General features: G+C 43.5%; 1 protein-coding gene across 2 annotated transcripts in view; it reads left to right on the plus strand.

Annotated features, from left to right (window-relative positions):
* The first annotated feature begins 5,834 nt into the window (after positions 1–5,834).
* The window catches only part of LOC100618161 (zinc finger protein 420-like), a 42,839-nt gene continuing 28,864 nt past the window's right edge, over positions 5,835–19,809 (plus strand). Inside the window, exon 1 of one of the 2 annotated variants that reach the window (XM_056807810.1) lies at positions 5,835–6,066. In XM_056807810.1, the coding sequence (XP_056663788.1) occupies positions 5,890–6,066 (177 nt within the window). In that variant the 5' untranslated portion in view covers positions 5,835–5,889. Of the gene's footprint in view, positions 6,067–6,233; positions 6,377–19,809 lie in introns of those variants that run through there. The other variant, XM_056807811.1, reaches the window with a different exon arrangement.

The raw sequence follows: 19,809 nt of genomic DNA on the forward strand, positions 1-19,809 counted from the left end.
TTATGAAAATAAAAATAAAATCAACTATTTGCATAGGACACCTACTCTGTGTCACACACTATAAATATTATTACATGCTATCCTCATAGGAACCCCAGGAGTTACTTAATACTATTATGATATCCATGTTATCAAGTTGAGGAGACTGAGATAGCCAGAGCTCCTGTGAATTGCCCAGGGATGGAAGTCCTAACAAGTTTCTGAGGTAGAATTAGAATGTACCACCACACCATTGTGGAGATTTTTAAGAACTATATCATGAAAATTCCAGATTATATGTAAGGTGGTGTAAGGCTCCACTACAGGGTGGCCAACCCTGTGTGACCTTACTTGGGGTAACAAAAATGAAGAGTAAAGAATGGACGCAATATGAAATGCATAACGACAAAGTTTATTGGATTCAGACAAAGCATATGTAGGTTAAAACCACAGGAAGATATGACGTTACAGCCCAGCACCAGCAGGAACCATAATTGGCAACTTTATAGGAATTCATGACGTTACCTGCCAGGCACCAGGAGGAACCGAGAGGATTCCAAAAAAGGGCAGAAAAACAAGTTTCTCACAGTCGTTATCAAACCTCCCTCATGCTGACTATTCCAACCTTGAACACGCAGCTGGAAAGGTCGTACACAGTTCAACCCACGACCTTGACTATGCAGCCCAAGCGGGGAGAAGAGGAGGCTTTTGCCTCAACTACAAGGTGGGAAATAGGAAGAGAATTGTATGAGCTGTCTTGCTGAGGGATTAAAAATGTTTCCTTAGTTAGCTCTCTAAGATGTTAAGAAAATTAATTGCTATCTACCTTGTGAAAGATTTGTTTTTCCATTGACTCATGACAAGAAATGTATTAATTGATGAATGTAATTGGAGATCAATGGCATATATTGTGTTGTTTTTTAAACAAAGTTTATCTAGAAATCCTCTTCATAAGGGTAGAATTTCATTTTTTCTACTACTGGGAAATTGGCTCCATTCTCACTGAAACTACTGAAGGACTAGCCTGAGTTACCAAACAGTTCTTTTAAGAAAATCCTAGATAGAAGACTGATAACATAAATGGAGGTAAGTTCAAATCAGAAAACAACCACAGCATTGCAGTGAGTGGCTGGTGAAGGGCTGTTTTTGTAAAAAGGTTGTTGTCAGTGATGGTTTAATAACAGCCTCTACTCTGCATGTCTAGTGACCAGGGATTGCAAAGACTCTGCTATCACTGCTGCAAGAATGCAAACCCAGGTAACATCTTGATCTAATCATTACAGATTTGATGAGATGCAGTTACAGGGTATCACAGGAATGGGACAACTTCTCATATGTAGTGACAGCAATGAGAATCTGTGCATGCCTTTGAGCATTAATGACCATCCTTCCTGGATATTTGGAAATAATTTGATGTCAAATTGAGAAACTAAAAGAATATGTTGACTTGGAAGCAATCAGAGCTTGAGGTTGTCATTGAAAGTACCCCCAAAGCATAATATTCTTGGTTAGGATCTTTTGGAATCACTGCAGGGGGGAAAAACTCCATTTATGTTTGGAATTCTTGTCCAAAAGGAAAAATACTGTTTTAACGAAATTGGGTGCCTTTTTGTTGCTTAAAGTGTCAGTAACTAATTTTTAGCTTGTTTGTTGGAGCATTATCTCAAATCTCTAATAGGTTTATAAATCAATGAATGGGAAGGGCACAAAAGGACTAATATGGAAGCTTGCAGCACATTTTATTTAAAAAGTGATGGACTCAAGTTATTGTACGAGACCTATTTTTAAATATGGGCAATGGATTTCCGATCAAGATGGCGGCTTAGAAGCTGCAAAAGTTCAGACCTTAGAAACCCTTCCTTACCAATCGCAAACTGAGAGCTCCTAGGGCACTGAAATTCAAGCTGATCAACAGGATAGACCCTGAGAACCCTCCTCCTGGATCTGGATCAAAAGGTACGGCCCCCCAAAAGCCAAAACCCTAGATCACTCGGATCTAAGGGGTAGGCAGAGGGAAGGTCCCAGGACTCATCCCCCCAACCCAGAGCCCACGGCAGAAGCAGGAATTTCAGGGTTGGCAAAAGGGCCCCAGGGCTGGCTATTTTGAAGGACTCACCTTGAAAGCAACCTGAGTCAGTCTCCGGGATGCCCAACACAGACGGCAGGGAAACATAGAGAGAAAGGGGAAGCCTGTCACCCCCTGGCTGGGTCCCTCCAACTGAGTCTTAAGGGAGGTCCCAGCTTTAGGGCACCAGCTGAACCCAATCCCATCAGGAGTACTCAGAGCTACTGAAAGGAGAGAGACCTTAAGGCCGGCAAAGGGGTTGCTCCGAAGAGCTTACCTTGAAAGTAACCTGGGCCAGTCTCCAAGCATTCAACACAGATTGTGGAGGAGGAGGTTGTTTTCTCTCTCTCTCTCTCTCTTTCTCTCTCTCTCTCTCTCTCTCTCTCTCTCTCTCTCTCTCTCTCTCTCTCTCTCTCTCTCTCTCTCTCTCTCTTTTTGTTTGGAATATTAGGCCCACACCAGCTGAACCTGATCCCATCAGGAGCCCTCAGAGCTTCTGAAAGAACAGAAACAGGGCCAACGAAGGGCTTACCTTGAAAGCAACCTGGGCCAGTCTCCAGGCATTCAACACAGACTGTGGAGGAGGAGGTTTTTTGCTTTAGGGCTCACTCAGTACAAACAAGCTGAACATAATCCAATCAGGAGCCCACTGAGGCCACAACCCCTCCCCCCCTTAGAGAGCAGAATCTTCTGAAAGAACCAGCTAAATCTAATCCCATCAAAAGTCTCCAGAACACAGGGAAGCCCAGGCTCCCCACCCATCCTCATTGACTGCTGGACTTTAAGCCAATCAAAAGCCTCCAGAGGACAGGGAAGCTCAAACTCCCAACAACCCTCCCCCAGAGACTACACCAAGATCTTCTGTTAAAGCTCCAAGAGGGGAGACTGATAGAAGTCCCCAAAAAACAAAGAAAATGAGAGGAACGAGAGCACAGATAAATGCAGGGAGTAAAGAAGGGTGAATTTGAGCAAACAACAGAAAAAGAAGAAAGAAACTACAAGAGACAGCTACTACTCAGCAAATGGAACAGAGGGGGAGAGATCAGCAAATGATAAACCAGAAATCGCAGTGAATTGGATACAGGCTGTGGAAGAACTCAAAACACAACTAAGAGAGGCTGAAGACAATTGGGAAAAGAACTTAAAAATTAAGATAAGTCATCTGGAAACAGAGGCACTTGAACTAAAACAAGAAAATAGTGTCTTGAAAGCCAAAATCAACCATCTGGAAAATGAGGCAAAGGAGATGAAAGATGAGGTCAAGAGAATGAAAGATGATCTTCAAAGAAAATCAGACCAGAAGGTAAAGGATGATCAAAAATCCAGAGATGAAATCCAATCTTTAAGAACTATAATAAAACAACTAGAATCAAGTGACCTCACAAGGCAGCAGGACACTATAAAACAAAACAAAAAGAATGAAAAAATTGAGGAAAATGTGAAGCATCTCATTCACAAAACAGACGATTTAGAAAATCTTTCAAGAAGAGACAATTTAAGAATAATTGGACTACCAGAAGACCATGACAAAAGAAAAAGCCTAGACATAATACTAGAGGAAATTCTTCAGGAAAACTGTACCGAGATCCTAGAACAAGAGGGGAAAGTGGAGATTGAAAGAATCCACAGATCACCCCCTGTATTTAATCCCCAACTGACAACACCAAGAAATGTTATAGCCAAATTAAAAAACAATCAGATGAAAGAAAAGATATTACAACTTGCCAAGAAGAAGCCATTCAGATACCATGGAAACATGGTGAGGTTAACACAGGATCTGGCTGCATCCACACTGAAGGACTAAAAGGCATGGAATACGATATTCTGGAAAGCAAGGGCACTAGGTCTACAACCAAAAATAAAATACCCATCAAAACTGACTATATTCTTACAGGGGAAAGTATAGTCATTCAATACAACAGAAGAGTCCCAAGCATTCAAAATAAAAGACCAGACCTGAACAGAAAATTTGATGTCCAAGCACAGAACTCAAGAGAATCATCAAAAGGTAATTAAAAAAGAGGGGAAAAAACAAACAAAACAGCAACAAAAATTATATACGAGACTCAATAAGTTAAAAAGATATGTATCCCTATAAGAAAAGAGGTGATTGGTAACTCTTAAGAACTGTTGCTATCATCTGAGCAGCTAGAAGAATTACACTCAGAGGGAACAGTGTCAAACTGTATAGGAGGAAAGGACAAGATATAAATAGGTATATAGATATATGCATACAAAAATACACATGTGTATGTATATATATATATATATATGACTAGAGCTAAAAAAGAAAAGAGGTTATGACTAAAAGAAATGGGGAAAGAAACAAATGGGGGTAAATTTATATGTTACAAAGAATTATATGTCACAAAGAATCTCATGGGGGGGGAGAACATTGATACACTGGAAGGGTAAGGAGGTTGGAGACAGCAAATACTCAACTCTTATGTACTTTGAAACTGACCCAAAGAGGGAAGAACAACCCAATCCATTGGGGAAGAGAATAGATTTACGCCCTATAGGGGAGTAGAAGGGTAAAAAACGGACTGGTGGGGAGGGAAGCAGTACAAAGAAGGGAGAGTGTGTGTGTGTGTGGATTTTGAAAAGACTACAGAGGAAAAGAAGGAGGGGAATAAGAAGGGGGGGGTAGAAAGGGAAGTAAAATAAGGGTGGGAACCAGGGGGACTGATTATAAACAAACATTGGTGTAGACGGAAATAGTGAAAGAAGAAAAGGCAGGACCAGGAGTAGAAATCAAAATGCTGGGAAATACACTGCTAGTAATCACAACTCTGAATGTGAATGGAATGAACTCACCCATAAAATGCAAGGAATAGCAGAGTGGATTAGAATCCAAAACCCTACCATATGCTGTCTGCAAGAAACACACATGAGCATAAGGTGAAAGTAAGAGGATGGAGCCAAACCTATTGGGCATCAAATGACAAAAAGAAGGCAGGAGTAGCAATCATGATATCGGGCAAAGCCAAAGTAAAAATAAATCTAGTTAAAAGAGATAGGGAAGGTAATTACATCCTGATAAAAGGCAGTATAGACAACGAGGAAATATCTGTACTCTATATGTATGCACCAAATGGCAGAGCATCCAAATTTTTAAAGGAGAAACTAGAGGAGCTCAAGGATGAAAGAGATAGAAAAACTATACTAGTGGGAGATCTGAACTTCCCCTATCCGAGCTAGATAAATCAAATCAAAAAATAAATAAGAAAGAGGTGAGAGAACTGCCTGACAGTTCCTAGGAGTGTGCTGGGCTCAGACTGGAGGCTCTGATAGAGATGGGGGAGGGGGGAACAGGGGGCGGGTCAGCCCCAAGGGGAGGGGGAGGGGGGCGATCCAGCCCTCGAGTCACCGGAAGGGAAGTCACAAGGAAGCAGGGAGGGAAGATCAAAGTTAGTCCTCCATCCTCCTCCACTAACAAAATTTTTCCCGCCAGGGCTCTGGAGGGGGAGCTAGTGTGCATACCCACCGCACCAGCCTAGGCTGTGGGGCCTGGTGATGCCGGCGCATTCCGCCCCCGCCAGGTGTCTAAAACTTCGGGATGTCCTGGAGGGCTCCAGACAGACCCCGGACCCAGGGATCCCCTTCCGAGGCCAGAATCCACGTGACTAAGAAGGCACTTTCCCTAGTCTTGGCTGTTTGGCTAAACTAGGCGGGTTAAATATTTGTGGACTGCAGGAGATGGTCTAGGCGAGAGGGGCGTGGCTAGAGACTCCCGGAGCTGCTTCTCGCTTCTGCCTGTAGCTCTTTTACCCTCTGACTGAGCCCTAGTAAGTCAGTCTCTGGGTCCGGGTTCTGGAGAGACTTCGGAGCCTGGTCACGCCCACATGATTTCTTTTTATACAATCGTGGGGGAGGAGAAGAGAGTATCTTTGCGCGCCCCCGAACACTGTGTTATGGCCAAAAAGAGCTTTTCAGTCCGTACGCCTGAGGGCCCCGGGGCCCGGTTCTATCATCACGAAACCAAGGAGCCGGGAGTTCCCTCAACTAACTGGAGCGCCCGGGTAGGACCACCTTTCTGAACAACAGGCGAAAGGAACTGTCCGAGCAGGCCAGCGGTGGGTGGGGAGGAATGGGCGAGGGGGCGGGGACGGGAGGCGGGGTTCAGAATGGAGGCTCCGAATAGAGATGCAGGAGGAGGAACCAGGGGGAGGATCATCTCAAGGGGGCAGGACCGCGCGATCCGCCCGGGAGCCATAGGCAGCGCAAAGGCCTCTGGGAAACCACCCCTCCTCCTCCTCCACTTTCGAATATTTTCCGGACTTCCCTCCTTATTCAGCTAAGCAGCCTCCATTGCACTTCCCGTGAAGAATGGTAATTACTTCATGAACTGGTGGAGGGGGGACAGCGGGAATGGGGGCGGCGATCGCCCAGAGTGGGGAGGAAGTCGATGTAGAGAAGCGGGGCTCCGGTAGGGTGACCCGGGAGGCAGAGAGCATTACTCCCTTCCCCACAGATTAGAGCCGGGAGCCCCCTCCGTTCTTGCTAAGTTTGAATTCTCCTTTTTACGAATATCTTTGGGGCCGACCAACTCCAGTCTGTGATTGTGGGCGAGTGGGGTTGGTTCCGGAAAGGACCTGTGGCAAGGAACGGAGCCTGAATGTGAATCTCCTGGGGAATCCTATGTATCCTTGCGTCTAGTCTAGTCTCTGAGAGGGATCTTCTGTGGCTCCCCGCTTCCCCTTTCGGATCTTCTTTCCAGCTAAAACGTCCTACCTGGAAGGGGTGCCCAGGGGAGCCAGTACAGGATGCAATTTTACCGCCCTCTGTAAGGACCCAGGAGTCCTGCCTCCCAGACCCCCAAACTCCTGTTTCCCTGCCCCGACTTCTTTCAGGACTGCCCCTCACCTCCCGGGCCCCCTTCCAGGCAGCAGGATCCCAGGCAGGATCCTGGGTCTGAGAACTGGGTTCAAATGGGACCCCAGACACTCCCTCCCCCATCCCTGGAACCTCTTCTGCCTGGGATTTTTAGGGCTGATCCTCAGGCACACCAGGAGGCTGGCCAAGCTGAAAAGGGCCTTGAAGTGGGCACTGTGGGTCTGGGCTGTCTCTAAGGACTTTGGACAGGCCACTTCCTGGCCTATTGGCAGCTCCCCCTTTTGTCTTGGACCCTGAGCCTAGCCTGGGCCCTGGCAGGGCTTCCTGGCTGGAGGATCTCCCCCTGGAGACTGCTGGGCCCTGCCTGGAGTGCTGGGAGGGAGCTCCAGGACGCTCCCCAGCCCCAGGGAGCCTCCAGGCATGGGCAGAAGGGCTCCTCCTGCCGGTATTGGAGCACCTTCTGCAGCCCCCCCCTCCCCTGAGAGCAGGGGTTTGGCTTTGGTCCCCTTTATTGTCAGATTCCACCAATTTGGCCTCCTGGCCACATGCAGGCCCTTTTCCTGGTCTTCCTCCTCCCCCTCCTCCCTGTGCCTGATTCCCCTCACCTGCCCATTCTCCTGAGATGGTTCAAACCCCATCAGAGCCCATCAGGTGGCCCATGTGGTGGCCTCAGATTCCCTCAGCTCCCCCCATGGGAGCTCTTGGGGATTCCTGACCCCAAAGTTTCCTCCTCTGCCTCCTGTTCCTGCTTCCCTCATCCTGTGGTTCAGATAAGTTTGGTAGTGAGCTCCCTGTGACTGCTGGAACCCTAACCTCCCTGTTATTGCTATGGGAGAGTTCATCTGACTTCAATGGGCCCCAGCGATTCTGGAGATGAGGATAAACCCAGGCCAGCCACCCCAGGACTGCAGGGCCCATGGCAGACAATCCAGTGTTCCTGGGAGCTCTCTGCCCCTGTTCTGGGTCACTGCCATCAACCTGGTGGGGGCCCACTCCCTCCCACCCCCCACCGGACTATTAGGATAACCTGCTGCTGGGTCTGCCTCCCACAAGGCTCTCCCCTCTCCCACTAGAGTAGTTTTCCTACAGTGCCTCTGATGGTGTCACTCCTCTACTCCAGAAACCCCAGTGGCTCCCTATTACTCCAGGATCATATACAAAACATTGTGTTTGGTGTTGTGAGATTTAAAATGGTTGAGGTCTTAAACTGTAGTGATTAAAATAGTGGAAGATATAAATTGTGATAGATATAAGAGAGGGTGAGTAAATTTGACTGCAGAAATATGTTTCACTACAGTGTCTTGGTTTTTAAATCAAATATAAGGTGGTTGCCAGGGAAATATTCCCAATTATTCAAATACCCATGTCAATTGGGTTTTATAGAGATTTTAATTAACAGTACAATGAGTAATCAAAGAAAGAGAGAGAGAGAGTAAGAAAGGAATAAGTATGAAGGGCCTTCAAGCCAATATGGCCTAGACCTGAGTCTTAAAAGAGAAAGCAGTCAGTTTTTTAGCACTCACCACAAGGTCTGACTAAACAAGGATACTAGTGACACCAGGCCAGCTTCCTTCCTCAAAGAGTCTTCCAGCCAGAGATTGTTTCAAAGGGCCTCTCTCAAGAGCCTCCAGAGCTCCTACCGCAGAGGGACAGAGCCCCTCAGAGGAACTCCTCGAGGAGCTCTCCTTCAGAATGAGATTTCCTCCAAGAGCACTTCTCCTCAAAGAGATCTATCTCCAAGGAAAGAGCCCTCAAGCATCAGTCCTCAAGGAAATGAGTCTCTCAGAATGAGATCCTCCAGAATGAGAATCAGAAATCGAGATCCCTGAATGAGATCCAAGCTCTTATTTTTAAGGGCAAAAATTTCCTCTGTCACCTCCCCTAAGTCCTTACATCTACCAATCACTGTAGATGTTTCTAAAGGACCACCCATTTTGAAATCACAGCTGAGTAGTTTTAATCTCTTTAGTAAGTCAGAAAAAAATGCTGCTGTGTCGACAAATTTCATTAAGAAAAAACCTCTGAATAAGTTATCACCCTTTTAGGTTTAAGTAGTTTACAAGTTGCCCCACCTATATGGGTACCTAGCATCCCATTGTATCAATTTTAAAAACAGGCATGTCTCAAAGAACCTCCTGTCCTTTCCATAAGCATGGGTCAAAGCACTTTCATTGTTCAGCAAGGAGTTTTCTGTCCAAAAGCAGTCTTAAGTAGGGTGGAGTAGGGATATTCCCAAGGTAAGGAGTTTTCACATTCAAGTAGAATTCTCACTATCTGCTAGGGAATTTTTTTAAGTAGAAGATTCCCCAATGGGGAAATTTCCAACATTCATAAGTCTGAGAAATTTTAAGGTTTACAGTGTTCAAAGTCCCCTTTCCAGTCTTCTTATCTATAACTCCCCAGTCAGTGATTTTGGACCCAGGAATCCTGTCCTCCTGGATTCCTTCAGCTACAGACTATGAACATCCCTCACCTTCTGTCTAAGAATTGGGGCTCAGCATCTGTTGGGAGACAGGATGGGTAAGAGGTAGGCAAATGGGTAGAAGTGACTGACCTTGAGTCCCACAGACTGGAAGTGTCTTTGGACAGATTTGAACCCAGGACCTCCTAACTCTAATTCTAGTTCTCTCTTCACAGAGTCACCTAACTGCCCCCAAATGGAAAAGGTGTTTTTAACCCTCACCTTCCACCTTAGGATCAGTTCTAAGATAGAAGAGGGACAAGGGCTGGGCACTCAGAGTTAGGTGACTGGCCCAGGATCATGCAGCTGGGAAGTGTCTGGGGGTACATTTAGGGCCTTCCTGACTCCAGATCTGGCACTTTCTCCATGGTGTCACCTGGCTGCTCCCAGGCCTTTTTGATGGCTTTCTGCGATGCCTGCAATCTTTTCCTCCTCATTTCAGAACACTGACCCCTTGGAACTTCCTATGAGTCCCAACTGAACCCTAAAACCTTTCTGCAGGAAATCCTTCCCGCGTCCCTCTTAGAGCCCCTTCATTCCTCTCCTCCTTCCCTATTTCTCCCAGACAGAGCTGGCTTTGTGTCCCTGTGTCTGCCTGTCGTCTCCCTCCCCCACTGCCCTGTGAGCTCCTGGAGGCCAAGGACTGTCCTCAGCCTTTTGGGGAATCCCCAGAGCTTAGCCCGGGGGCGGAGGGGGGGGCAGAACAGGTGCTGGAAGGAGGGGGAGTGGCATGGCACATTTGTGGTCCTCAAGGTGCCCTGGTAGGTGCCCCTCTCTGTCTGCCTCCTCTTGTCTCCTGAGCTCCTGCAGACCAGCCCAAGGAGCTCCCTCCTGGAGCCCATGGGAGCCCCACGATTCCTCCCATCCTCCCCTCTGGCCTCGTCTTCACCTCTAGCCCTGCCCGCTTCCTGCGGTCTTCCCAGTCTCACTCTGTAGTTTCCTCTTCTGGTTCTCTGATGTGCCTCTGCTGCTGCTGCTGTTCTCTCCAGTTATTCACGCCTCCTGCTTTTCCCCTGCTCAGGGGTTCAAGAAGCACATGATCTCTCCCCTTAGGTCTCCCTTCTGAACATGCTTCAGACGCCCTTCATCAGTGGACCTGCACTGTTCTGGCCACTAGTGGGAAGCTCCCATTTGCAGGTCTTGGGAGTGACATTCAGCCAGAGGCTAAAGTGAGGCAGTTCTCCAAGGAAGGCAAGCAGGGGGTGCTTCCTGTCAATAAAGGGGGTCACGGGCTGCCTCTGCTAATGCCCCAAACCCTAAGAAAGGGGATAGAGCTCTTTGTGGTCTGGGGAGCACAGAACAGACAGATCAGGAATACTTGTCATAGGGTTGAGGGTCACCCCCTTGGGATAGACAGAGCTGGGATGACCAGGGACGTTGTGACTGATTGGAATGGCCAGTTCTGAGGGCTCAGCAGTGCCCCACCCCTCCTCCTCTCCTCAGGCTAAGAAGCGGTTCTTGTTTGGGTCCAATGCAAGGTTCTGGCCCTGACTTAGGGCAGCAAACCGGACCTCTCTGAGAGCCGGGCTGGGCTGTAGAAATGCCAGACTGGACTCCCCGGGGCTCGTCTGAATCCTCCCAGGTCAGCTAATGCCCTGAAGGGAGGCTAGAAAGGTGGGGACGTGCCCAAGGGCTGGATTTTGTAGCTCACCTATGCCAGACTGGCTGAATATGGAGCCCAGTCAGCAGTCAGAGAACAAGGAATCAGGCAGCTGCTGGGCAAAAGCAGTTCATGGTAAATAGGATCCATAAGTAAAGGACAGCAGATCAGCCCAGCCCTGTCAGAGGATGGTCTCCCTGAGCTGGGTCCTGAGCTCCCTGGAGCAGGTTCTCTGCCTTCTCATAGATTTGGAATAGTCCAGTGTCCTTTCCATTGTGTTTGAAGGTCTGTCCGCTGAGGCCCTGTAGCCCTTGTTTCTGCCTTGAACTGTTCCATGTATCCCCCCTGAAGTCTTGGAGTTTGCAGCCTGGGCTTGGTTTCCTTCTGAAGGCAATCTCTGAATTCTTTCCAGTACAATTTTGTTTTGTGTGCACCTGAAGTTCTGCCCAATGCCTTTTTTCCCCCCAAAACAAAAGATATCCTTTTATTAGAGAAAGAGACTTCTTCAAATTCTATACTCTTTTAGATCATATTCTGAACTCCAGGTATTAATTTTGTTTTTATAATTGTAGATTTTCCTTTTTGGAGAACCATTCATCCTAGCTATTCTGTGATCCGTAAAGTTTCATTCATTCAGTTATTTATTTACAGATCCTTTCATTAATAAATTAATTTAATTAATTAATTTAGAATATTTTCCCATGGTTACATGATTCATGTTCTTTCCCTCCCCTTCCCCGTTCTCTCTCCTGTAGCTAACAATGAAACCACTGGGTTTAAATGTATCATTGATCAAAACCTCTTTCCACATTATTAATATTTGCCACCGAGTGATCATTTAAAGTCAACATTCCGAGGCATATCCCCATTGAACCATGTGATCAGGCAGTTGTTTTTTTCTGCTTTTCTGCTCCCACAGTTCTTCCCCTGGATGTGCATAGCTTCTTCTTCATAAGGCCCTCAGGACTGTCCTGGGTCATTGCATTTCTGCTAGTAGCGAAGTCCATTACATTCGATTGTGCCACTGTGTATCTGTCTCTGTATATGATGTTCTCCTGGTTCTGCTCCTTTCACTCTGCCTTAGTTCATAGAGGTTCTCCCAGTTCACATAGAAGTCCTCCAGTTCATCATTCCTTTCAGTACAATCGTATTCCATCCCCATCAGATACAATTTGTTCAGCCATACCCCAATGGATGGACACCTACTCATTTTCCAATTTTTTTGCCATCACAAAGAGCGTGGCTGTAAATATTTTTGTATAAATTTTTTTCGTTATTATCTCTTTGGGGTAGAAATCCAGCAGTGGTATGGCTGGATCAGAGGGCAGGCAGTCATTTAAAGCCCTTTGGACATAATTCCAAATTCCCTTCCATAATGGTTGGATCAATTCACCACTCTACCAGCAATGCCTTAGTGTCCCAATTGTGCCACATCCCCTCCAACCTTTATTACTTTCCTTTGCTGTCATATTAGCCCATCTGTTAGCTGGGAGATGGTATCTCAGAATTGTTTTGATTAGCATTTCCCTAATTATAAGAGATTTAGGACACTATTTCATGTGTTTAGTGATAGTTTTGATTTCATTATCATAAAACTGCCAGTTCATGTCCCTTGGCCACTTTTTTTTGTACAATTGATTTAGTTCCTTATAAATTTGAGAAATTAGACCATTGTCAGAGGTTTTTATTATAAAGATTCTTTCCCAATTTGTTAATTCACTTCTAATTTTGGTTGCATTGGCTTTGTTTGTGGAAAACCTTTTTAATTTAATGTAATCAAAATTGTCCACTGTACATTTTGCAATATTCTCTATCTCTTGCTTGGTCTTAAATTCTTTCCTTTCCCAAAGATCTGACAAGTATACTTTTCTATGTTCACTTAATTTACTTACAGTTTCCTTCTTTATATTCAAGTCACTCACCCATTCTGAGTTTATCTTTGTGTAGGGTGTGAGATGTTGATACAAACCCAATCTCTCCCCTTTTGTCTTCTAATTTTCCCAGTAGTTTTTGTGAAATAATGGGATTTTGTCTCAAAAGCAGGGATCTTTGGGTTTATCATAGACTGTCCCGCTGAGATCACTTACCCCAAAACTATTCCACTGTCTCTTAGCCAGTACCATCTTGTTTTGATGACCACTGCTTTATAGTATAGTTTGAGATCTGGCACTGCTAGGCCACCTTCCTTCACATTTTTTTCCATTATTTCCCTGGATATTATTGATCTTTTATTCTCCCACATAAACTTTGTAATGTTCTTTTATAATTCAGTAAAAAAAAGTTTCCTGGTAGTTCGATGGATGTGGCACTAAATAAGTGAATTAATTTGGGTAGGATTGTCATTTTTATTATATTAGTTTGTCCTACACATGAGCTTAATTAATATTTTTCAATTATTTATAATAGTTTCAATTGTGTGGGAAGTGTTTTGTCATTGTATTCACATCATTCCTGTATTTGTCTTGGCAAATAGAATCCTAGATATTTTATGTTGTCTATGGTGAATTTAAATGGAATTTCTCTTTCTAAATCTTGCTGCTGAGTTGTGTTGGAAATTATAATGGAGGAGATAAAGAAGGAGGGAATGAAGGGAGAGAGATTGAATGGAGTGTTTATTCTCCTCTGTTACAGAATAGGAGAAGTAAACCAGGTGCTGTCTTTTCAGGGAGGAGGTGACGCAGCCCAGGGAGACCCATCCTCTGACAAGGCTGGGCTGATCTGCTGTCCTGCGTCTCACATGTGCCAATGGTGGCTCTAGCTTGACCTAGGACCGCCTAGAGGTCTGTCCTTTTTGTGCACATGTCTGTTGAAGGCCATATTCTCAAATAATTGAATCTTGAATTTTGCTGCAGCCCTTCCTAATCTTGTTACCCTGCGTAGGGTGGAGATTGTAGTTTCCAAGACCTGATTCTGTTATTCCAAGTATCCCTATTGTTATTGATCAGGAAATAACTAAATCCTATCTTCTAAAGAATGGTCTGAATAGGGTTGAGTAATTTTGAAATTCACACTAGAATCAGACACAAAAATTAAACACAGTCCCATAACATTTTATCAATAAATGGCAGGTTTCCACAGGCTTTTAAGTTTGCATTAATATTATAGCAAGTGTATACATATATATATATATACATATGTATCTATATATATTTTTATACTACTGCAGAAAAAAATCATGTTAATTATATGTACCTTTAGCACAAGAAATGAGAAGAAAGGGGGGAAATCAAATATTCTATCAAAATAAATGAAAAGCAATAATAAAAATAAGGGGGGGGGAATAAGGAATTCAGTGTGTTCTCGAAAAATAGAATCCACTTGTTAATGGATCATTATCTCAAAAGCATGTGATAGGAAAAAGTTAATCAGTCTCAACAGAAGATGCTCTCTTCACATGTGAGCAATGAATCCAAAAGTTATTCTCTCCAATCTTTATAAATGTTGGAGTAGTCATCAATATTTGGAATGGCCCTTCCCAGGAAGGCTGAGTTGCTTCAGTATCCTGGAAATTCTTAATATATACCTTGTCTCCTGGGTTCGGGTCATGAAGTGAAAAGTCTAGTGGTCCGACTTGTACTGCAGCTCCAGATTCATGGAGTTCACGTAGTTTGTGCTTTAATTCCTGTATATAGGAAGCAATAATCATATCTTCCCCTAAGAGTGATGTATATGCAGGGGAGAAAGGTTTCGCCTGTATAGGTGGATGTCCAAAAAGCATCTCAAATGGTGACATGTGTAGGTCTCCTGTAGGCCAGCTTCTAAGATAAAATAGGGCCAGAGGGAGAATTTCAGGCCATTTGAAATGTGTCTCAATGCATAATTTGACAATCACAGTTTTAAGTTCTCTGTTCATTCTTTCAACATAGCATTAGCTCTGGGGATGATATGGTACATAAAATTTGGGCTTTATCCCCAAGCAAGAATATATCTGGGTAAAGGATAATTTTAGCATTGTGACCAAAACTATATTAATTATTAGCCACCATGAATATCCCAAATGACAAAAAAAATTTACCCAAGTCAGTCTGGGAATTTATGGTGATTTAATTAATATAGTGGAAAGAAATTTAAGAAGGGAGAAGGAAAAGGAATATCCTGCCTGGCTTGTGCCTGGCGGGAAGGTGAAAGGCCCTAGAACATAAGGTTTTGGAGAGAAAAGGAGGAAGTAATCAGCCTGAACTCCAAGAGGGCTCAGCCAAAATGCCTGAACCTGAATTAGCTCAAGGGAAAACTCACCACCAAAACCAGACAAATGGCTGCCACCATGCCAAGATGATGGAATGCTTAGCACGCTGCCAGCCAGAGACGCCTGTCTGGGGAAAAAGAAGGTGAAGAGAGGAAGGGACATGCCTTATATAGACGATTTTACCTCACTTTCCTGCGTCTCATCTGTGCCAATGATAGCTTAGCTTGACTTAGGACAGCCCAGGGGTCTGTCGCTGTTTCTGGACATGACTGTTGAAAACCATTATCTCAGATACTTAATCCTTGAGTATGGTGCAGACATTCCTGACCTTGTTAAACTAAGTAGGATGGAGAAATGTAGACCCAAGACTTGATTCTGTTAGACCAAGTATCTCCATAGTTACTAATCAGGAAATAGCTAAATCAGATCTTCTAAAGTAAGGTCTGAGTAAGGTGGAGTAGTTTTAAAATTCACATCTCATTTAGGGCAGAATCAGTAAAATGACTTCCTCTATCTGAATCAATAAGTGCTTGCAGGCCAAAGTGAGGAATAATATCTTTTAAAAAAGCACCTCAATAACAAAAGCTGCTGTGGCTCGGGCCTCAGGAAATTCTTCTGGCCATCTGGTCAGTTGATCTACTATGACTAGACAAGATTTATAATGTCTGGCCTTTGGCATTGTTATGAAATTTATGTATAGGTTTTCAAAAGGTGTGTAAGCCAGAGGAAGCCCACCAAAAGCTTTGCCATGAAAGGTGTGTTGGTTATATGCTTGGCAGGTAGAGCAGGCTGTACACACTTTAGAAGCTATAGTAGTAATAACAGGAACTATCCATACTCTCTTAACAGAGTCAACGATGCCCTGGGTATCAAAGTGACCATTTCTATGAATATATTGGCAAATTTGGTGATAGAAACTTCTAGGTAACAGGAGTTTTCCTTCAGACAACACCCATATTCCATTAATCTGTTTTGCTTTTAATTTTTACTTTCATTTTTCCACTTCCTTTTAATTATAGGAAAGTGATCAGTGGTTGTTAATGTTAAAATTAATTCAGGCCTTTCTATGGCTACTAGCTTTGCAGCGGCATCATCCCGATCATTTCCCCTAGAGACAAGGTCAGTGCCACCTGTATGGGCAGAGTAATTAACTACAACTAGGGCTTCAGGCAGCTGGAGAGCAGAAGGAACTTCATTAATAATTTCTGCATTAGCTATAGATTTTCCAGCTGAGGTTAAAAATCCTCCCTGAAGCCATAGCATCCTGACTGAGGGATAAACACCAAAAGCATATGTAGAATCCATATATATTGTTGCATTTTTATCCTTGGCAATTATACAGGTGTGTTTCAGAGCTATGAGTTCTACTCCTTGAGCTCTAATATTACAGGGCAGTGAAGCTGACCACTCAGTGCCAAATTCTGTGACTATAACAGCTCCAGTAGCATGTGCCATCCCTCATAAAAGAGGAACCATCAGTAAATAAGTTGAGATCTGAATTGTCTAAGGGAGTGTCCAAAGGATTATCTTGAGGCTTTTCTGCCATGGACACTAGTGTTTTACAACTGTGTAATGGTTCTCCTGAAGTAGGTAAATCTGGAAGCAAGGTGGCAGGGTTAAGGGTTGTACAGTGTTTCAGGGTAATGTTTTCTTCGCTGTTCAACAAGGTTATTTCATACCTTGTAATTCACTGATTTGAGAATGCCTATGTTCTATGCCTTAACAACAATGCTTCTACCTCATGTGGGCACATAATTGTTAATGGGCATCCCAATACTAGATCAGCAGTTTTTGTCGCAAGTAAGGCTGTAGCAACTACTCCTCTAAGACATAGTGATGCTCCTGATGCTACTTGGTCCAGTTGGGCAGAATAATAAGCAATTGGGTGCTGAGAAGGCCCCAAAATCTGAGTTAAAACACCTGAAGCTACCCCTCTTCTCTCATATACATACAAAGTAAATGGCTTTTTGTAATCTGGGATGCCTAGAGCAGGGGCAGATAGGATAGCGGTCAGGTGTTCTGGCTTTAATTTAAGTGGTTCAGGGACTGAATCCCTTGTTAGTGCAATAAGGGGTTTAGTAATTTCCTCATAGCAAGGAATCCATTGTCTATAAAACCATGTTGCTCCTAAAATTCTTCTCAACTGTTTCTTAGTGGTAAGAGCACTTAAATTTTGAATATTTTCAATTTGGGAGAAATAGAGCAGGTATCCGCAGTCAGGATGAACCCCAAATATTCTCCTTTAGGGAGATACTGCTAAACTTTATTCCTTGAGATTTTATGCCCTCTTTTGTGTAGTTCCAAAAGAAGATGTTTACTATCTTCCTGACATGTTTCTGCATCTGTTGAAGCTAAGAGTAGATCATCTACATATTTGATTAATTTGCTGTTTTTAAATGTTATATTATCTATATCTTGGCTCAAAGTTTGTGCAAATAAACTTGAGTTTTCCACAAACCCTTGTGGCAGAAGACTCCATGTAAAATCAGAGCCCTTCCAGGTGAAAGCAAAGATATGCCTGGAGTTCTTATGTACGGGTATGGAAAAGAAGGTTGAGCACAAGTCCACTATTGTAAAGTATATAGCTGTGTTGGAATAGAGGAAATAATTGTATGTATGTTGAAAACTATAGAGTTTTTCTTCATAACGTGGTTGTTCGCAGCCCTCAAATCCTGTACGAATCTCTAGAGGTGCTTGCCATTGGGCCCTATTTTTGGTTTTTTAACAGGCAGGATGGACAAACTGTATTCAGATTTACAAGGGATTATTATTCCCTGGTCAATTAATGAGTTTATTACTGGGGTGATAACCTCTTTTGAGAGGGGATACTGAGGAATGGAAGGAGGTAGGCTAGATTTAGTTTTTATCTGCACAGGCACAGCCAACTTATGTAAGCCTACATCATAAGAAGATGTGCCTCAAAGAGACTCCTGCATATCTGCAGGTTTTACAAATATGGATTGCTCTTTCCCCTCCTGACTCTCAGAGAGAAGTACAGGAAGTAATTTTAAATATTCGTCAGGTACTTCCAATGATAAGGAACCATCTGGGGAGCAAGTTATTGTGGCTCTGAGTTTGCATAGAAGGTCCCTCCCCAGCAAATTTAAAGGGAAGTCAAAAGGAAGGAATGTTGTACTTCTAGAGGTCCTAGAGACACCATTCTAGGGGAAAGCTTTTTAACTCCTTGTGGTATCCCTGACACTCCCATCACATTCTCTGAGCCAATGGAATAGCAATGTAAATTAGGTGTACTCTTTAATACAGACTTGTAAGCTCCAGTGTCTAGAAGACAATCATAATAGGTGTTTCCCACCTTTAAAATAGCATGAGGTTCATTAGTATAGGGGGGCAGTGGATAGGGACAATGGGTAGTAGGACATCAGGGTCCAGAAAATCAAAGGTTGTATCCTCTGTTTCCTGTGCCCCCACCCCCCTCCTGGACACCTTCATCGTATTTGGGAACCATCTTGGGCACCTCCCTGAAGAGCAACCCCCCTGAGGGGCATTACCACCCCGAGTATTTTTTAAACTAGCACTAGTTAAGTTATATTGTTGTGGAATCATTTGGTTTGAGTTATCATTTTCCCAATATCTATTACTATAGTTATCATTCCTAACGTTGTGGTTTCCATTATCATTATTATAGTTATTTCTATAATTATCACTTCTGAAGTTGTTATTAAACTGCATATTCCTTCTGAGTTCCTTGGATAAACTTCTACACGCTATCATTCTGTGGCCATTTTTCTCACAGAATTGGCAGTTAATGGATCAATAATTAGATGCCTGGAGAGGGGCAATGCCCACTTTCCAGTTTAGCAATCTTATCTTTTAAATATGTCAATACTTCATTTTCTCCATGAGATCATTATTTTCTTCCTCCTTTTCTTTGTTTCCCTTTGAAACATATAGAGGTGTTTTCCATAATTCTTCAAGGTCCATCTCCGGCCATCTTGGGCATTGTGTTCTAAACTAAACCCTAGTCACTTTGCAAGAGTTTTTGACAAAGTGCCTTCTAATTTGTCTAATGCAATTTTCTTTAGATAGGTCAAAATCCAGGTATCTACCCCCAAACTCAGTTATTCTGTCCCTGAATCTGGAGGGTGTGCCTTCCTCATTTTGCTCAATCCTTTCAAATTCTGTCCACTAATCTGTTCTGTCTACTCATTCTCTCATTGCTGTTTAGATGGCCTCCCTACAATGGTATACTTGTAAATAATCCTCAGAGTTGTTATAGTCCCTTTCGGGATACTAAGATGGCCAGTATGCTGCATTGAGCCCCCGGGTTTTATTGACATAAATAATTATTTTATTTTTCTTAAATTCAGTTTAAAAAGCCTATAGCAAGTTTTCAATGCCTTTGTAAAACGGATTTTATTGAAAAAAATGTTTCTATCATCTTTTTTGTTACCAGAAAGCGATCTTGTTAAAATGTGGTAATATTTCATGTAAATGCATTTATTTCTTAAGGAGTAAATGGTATATTGTGCCTTAGAGTCACCACATCCCCTTTGTGTCTTATTTCAGGTACTTTTCTTAGAAGGAAAAAGCCTGGAATTAAATTTGGTACCTGTGGGTCAATTTGACTAAGATGAGTTTCTTTAGAAGGATGAGATTTCCTTGGGGCTGGAACAGATTTTTACTTGTTTTTCTGCATATCAGCTTCAATTTTTTTTTGTTAC

Source organism: Monodelphis domestica, chromosome 8 (assembly GCF_027887165.1).
Source record: "Monodelphis domestica isolate mMonDom1 chromosome 8, mMonDom1.pri, whole genome shotgun sequence".
Lineage (NCBI taxonomy): Eukaryota > Metazoa > Chordata > Mammalia > Didelphimorphia > Didelphidae > Monodelphis > Monodelphis domestica.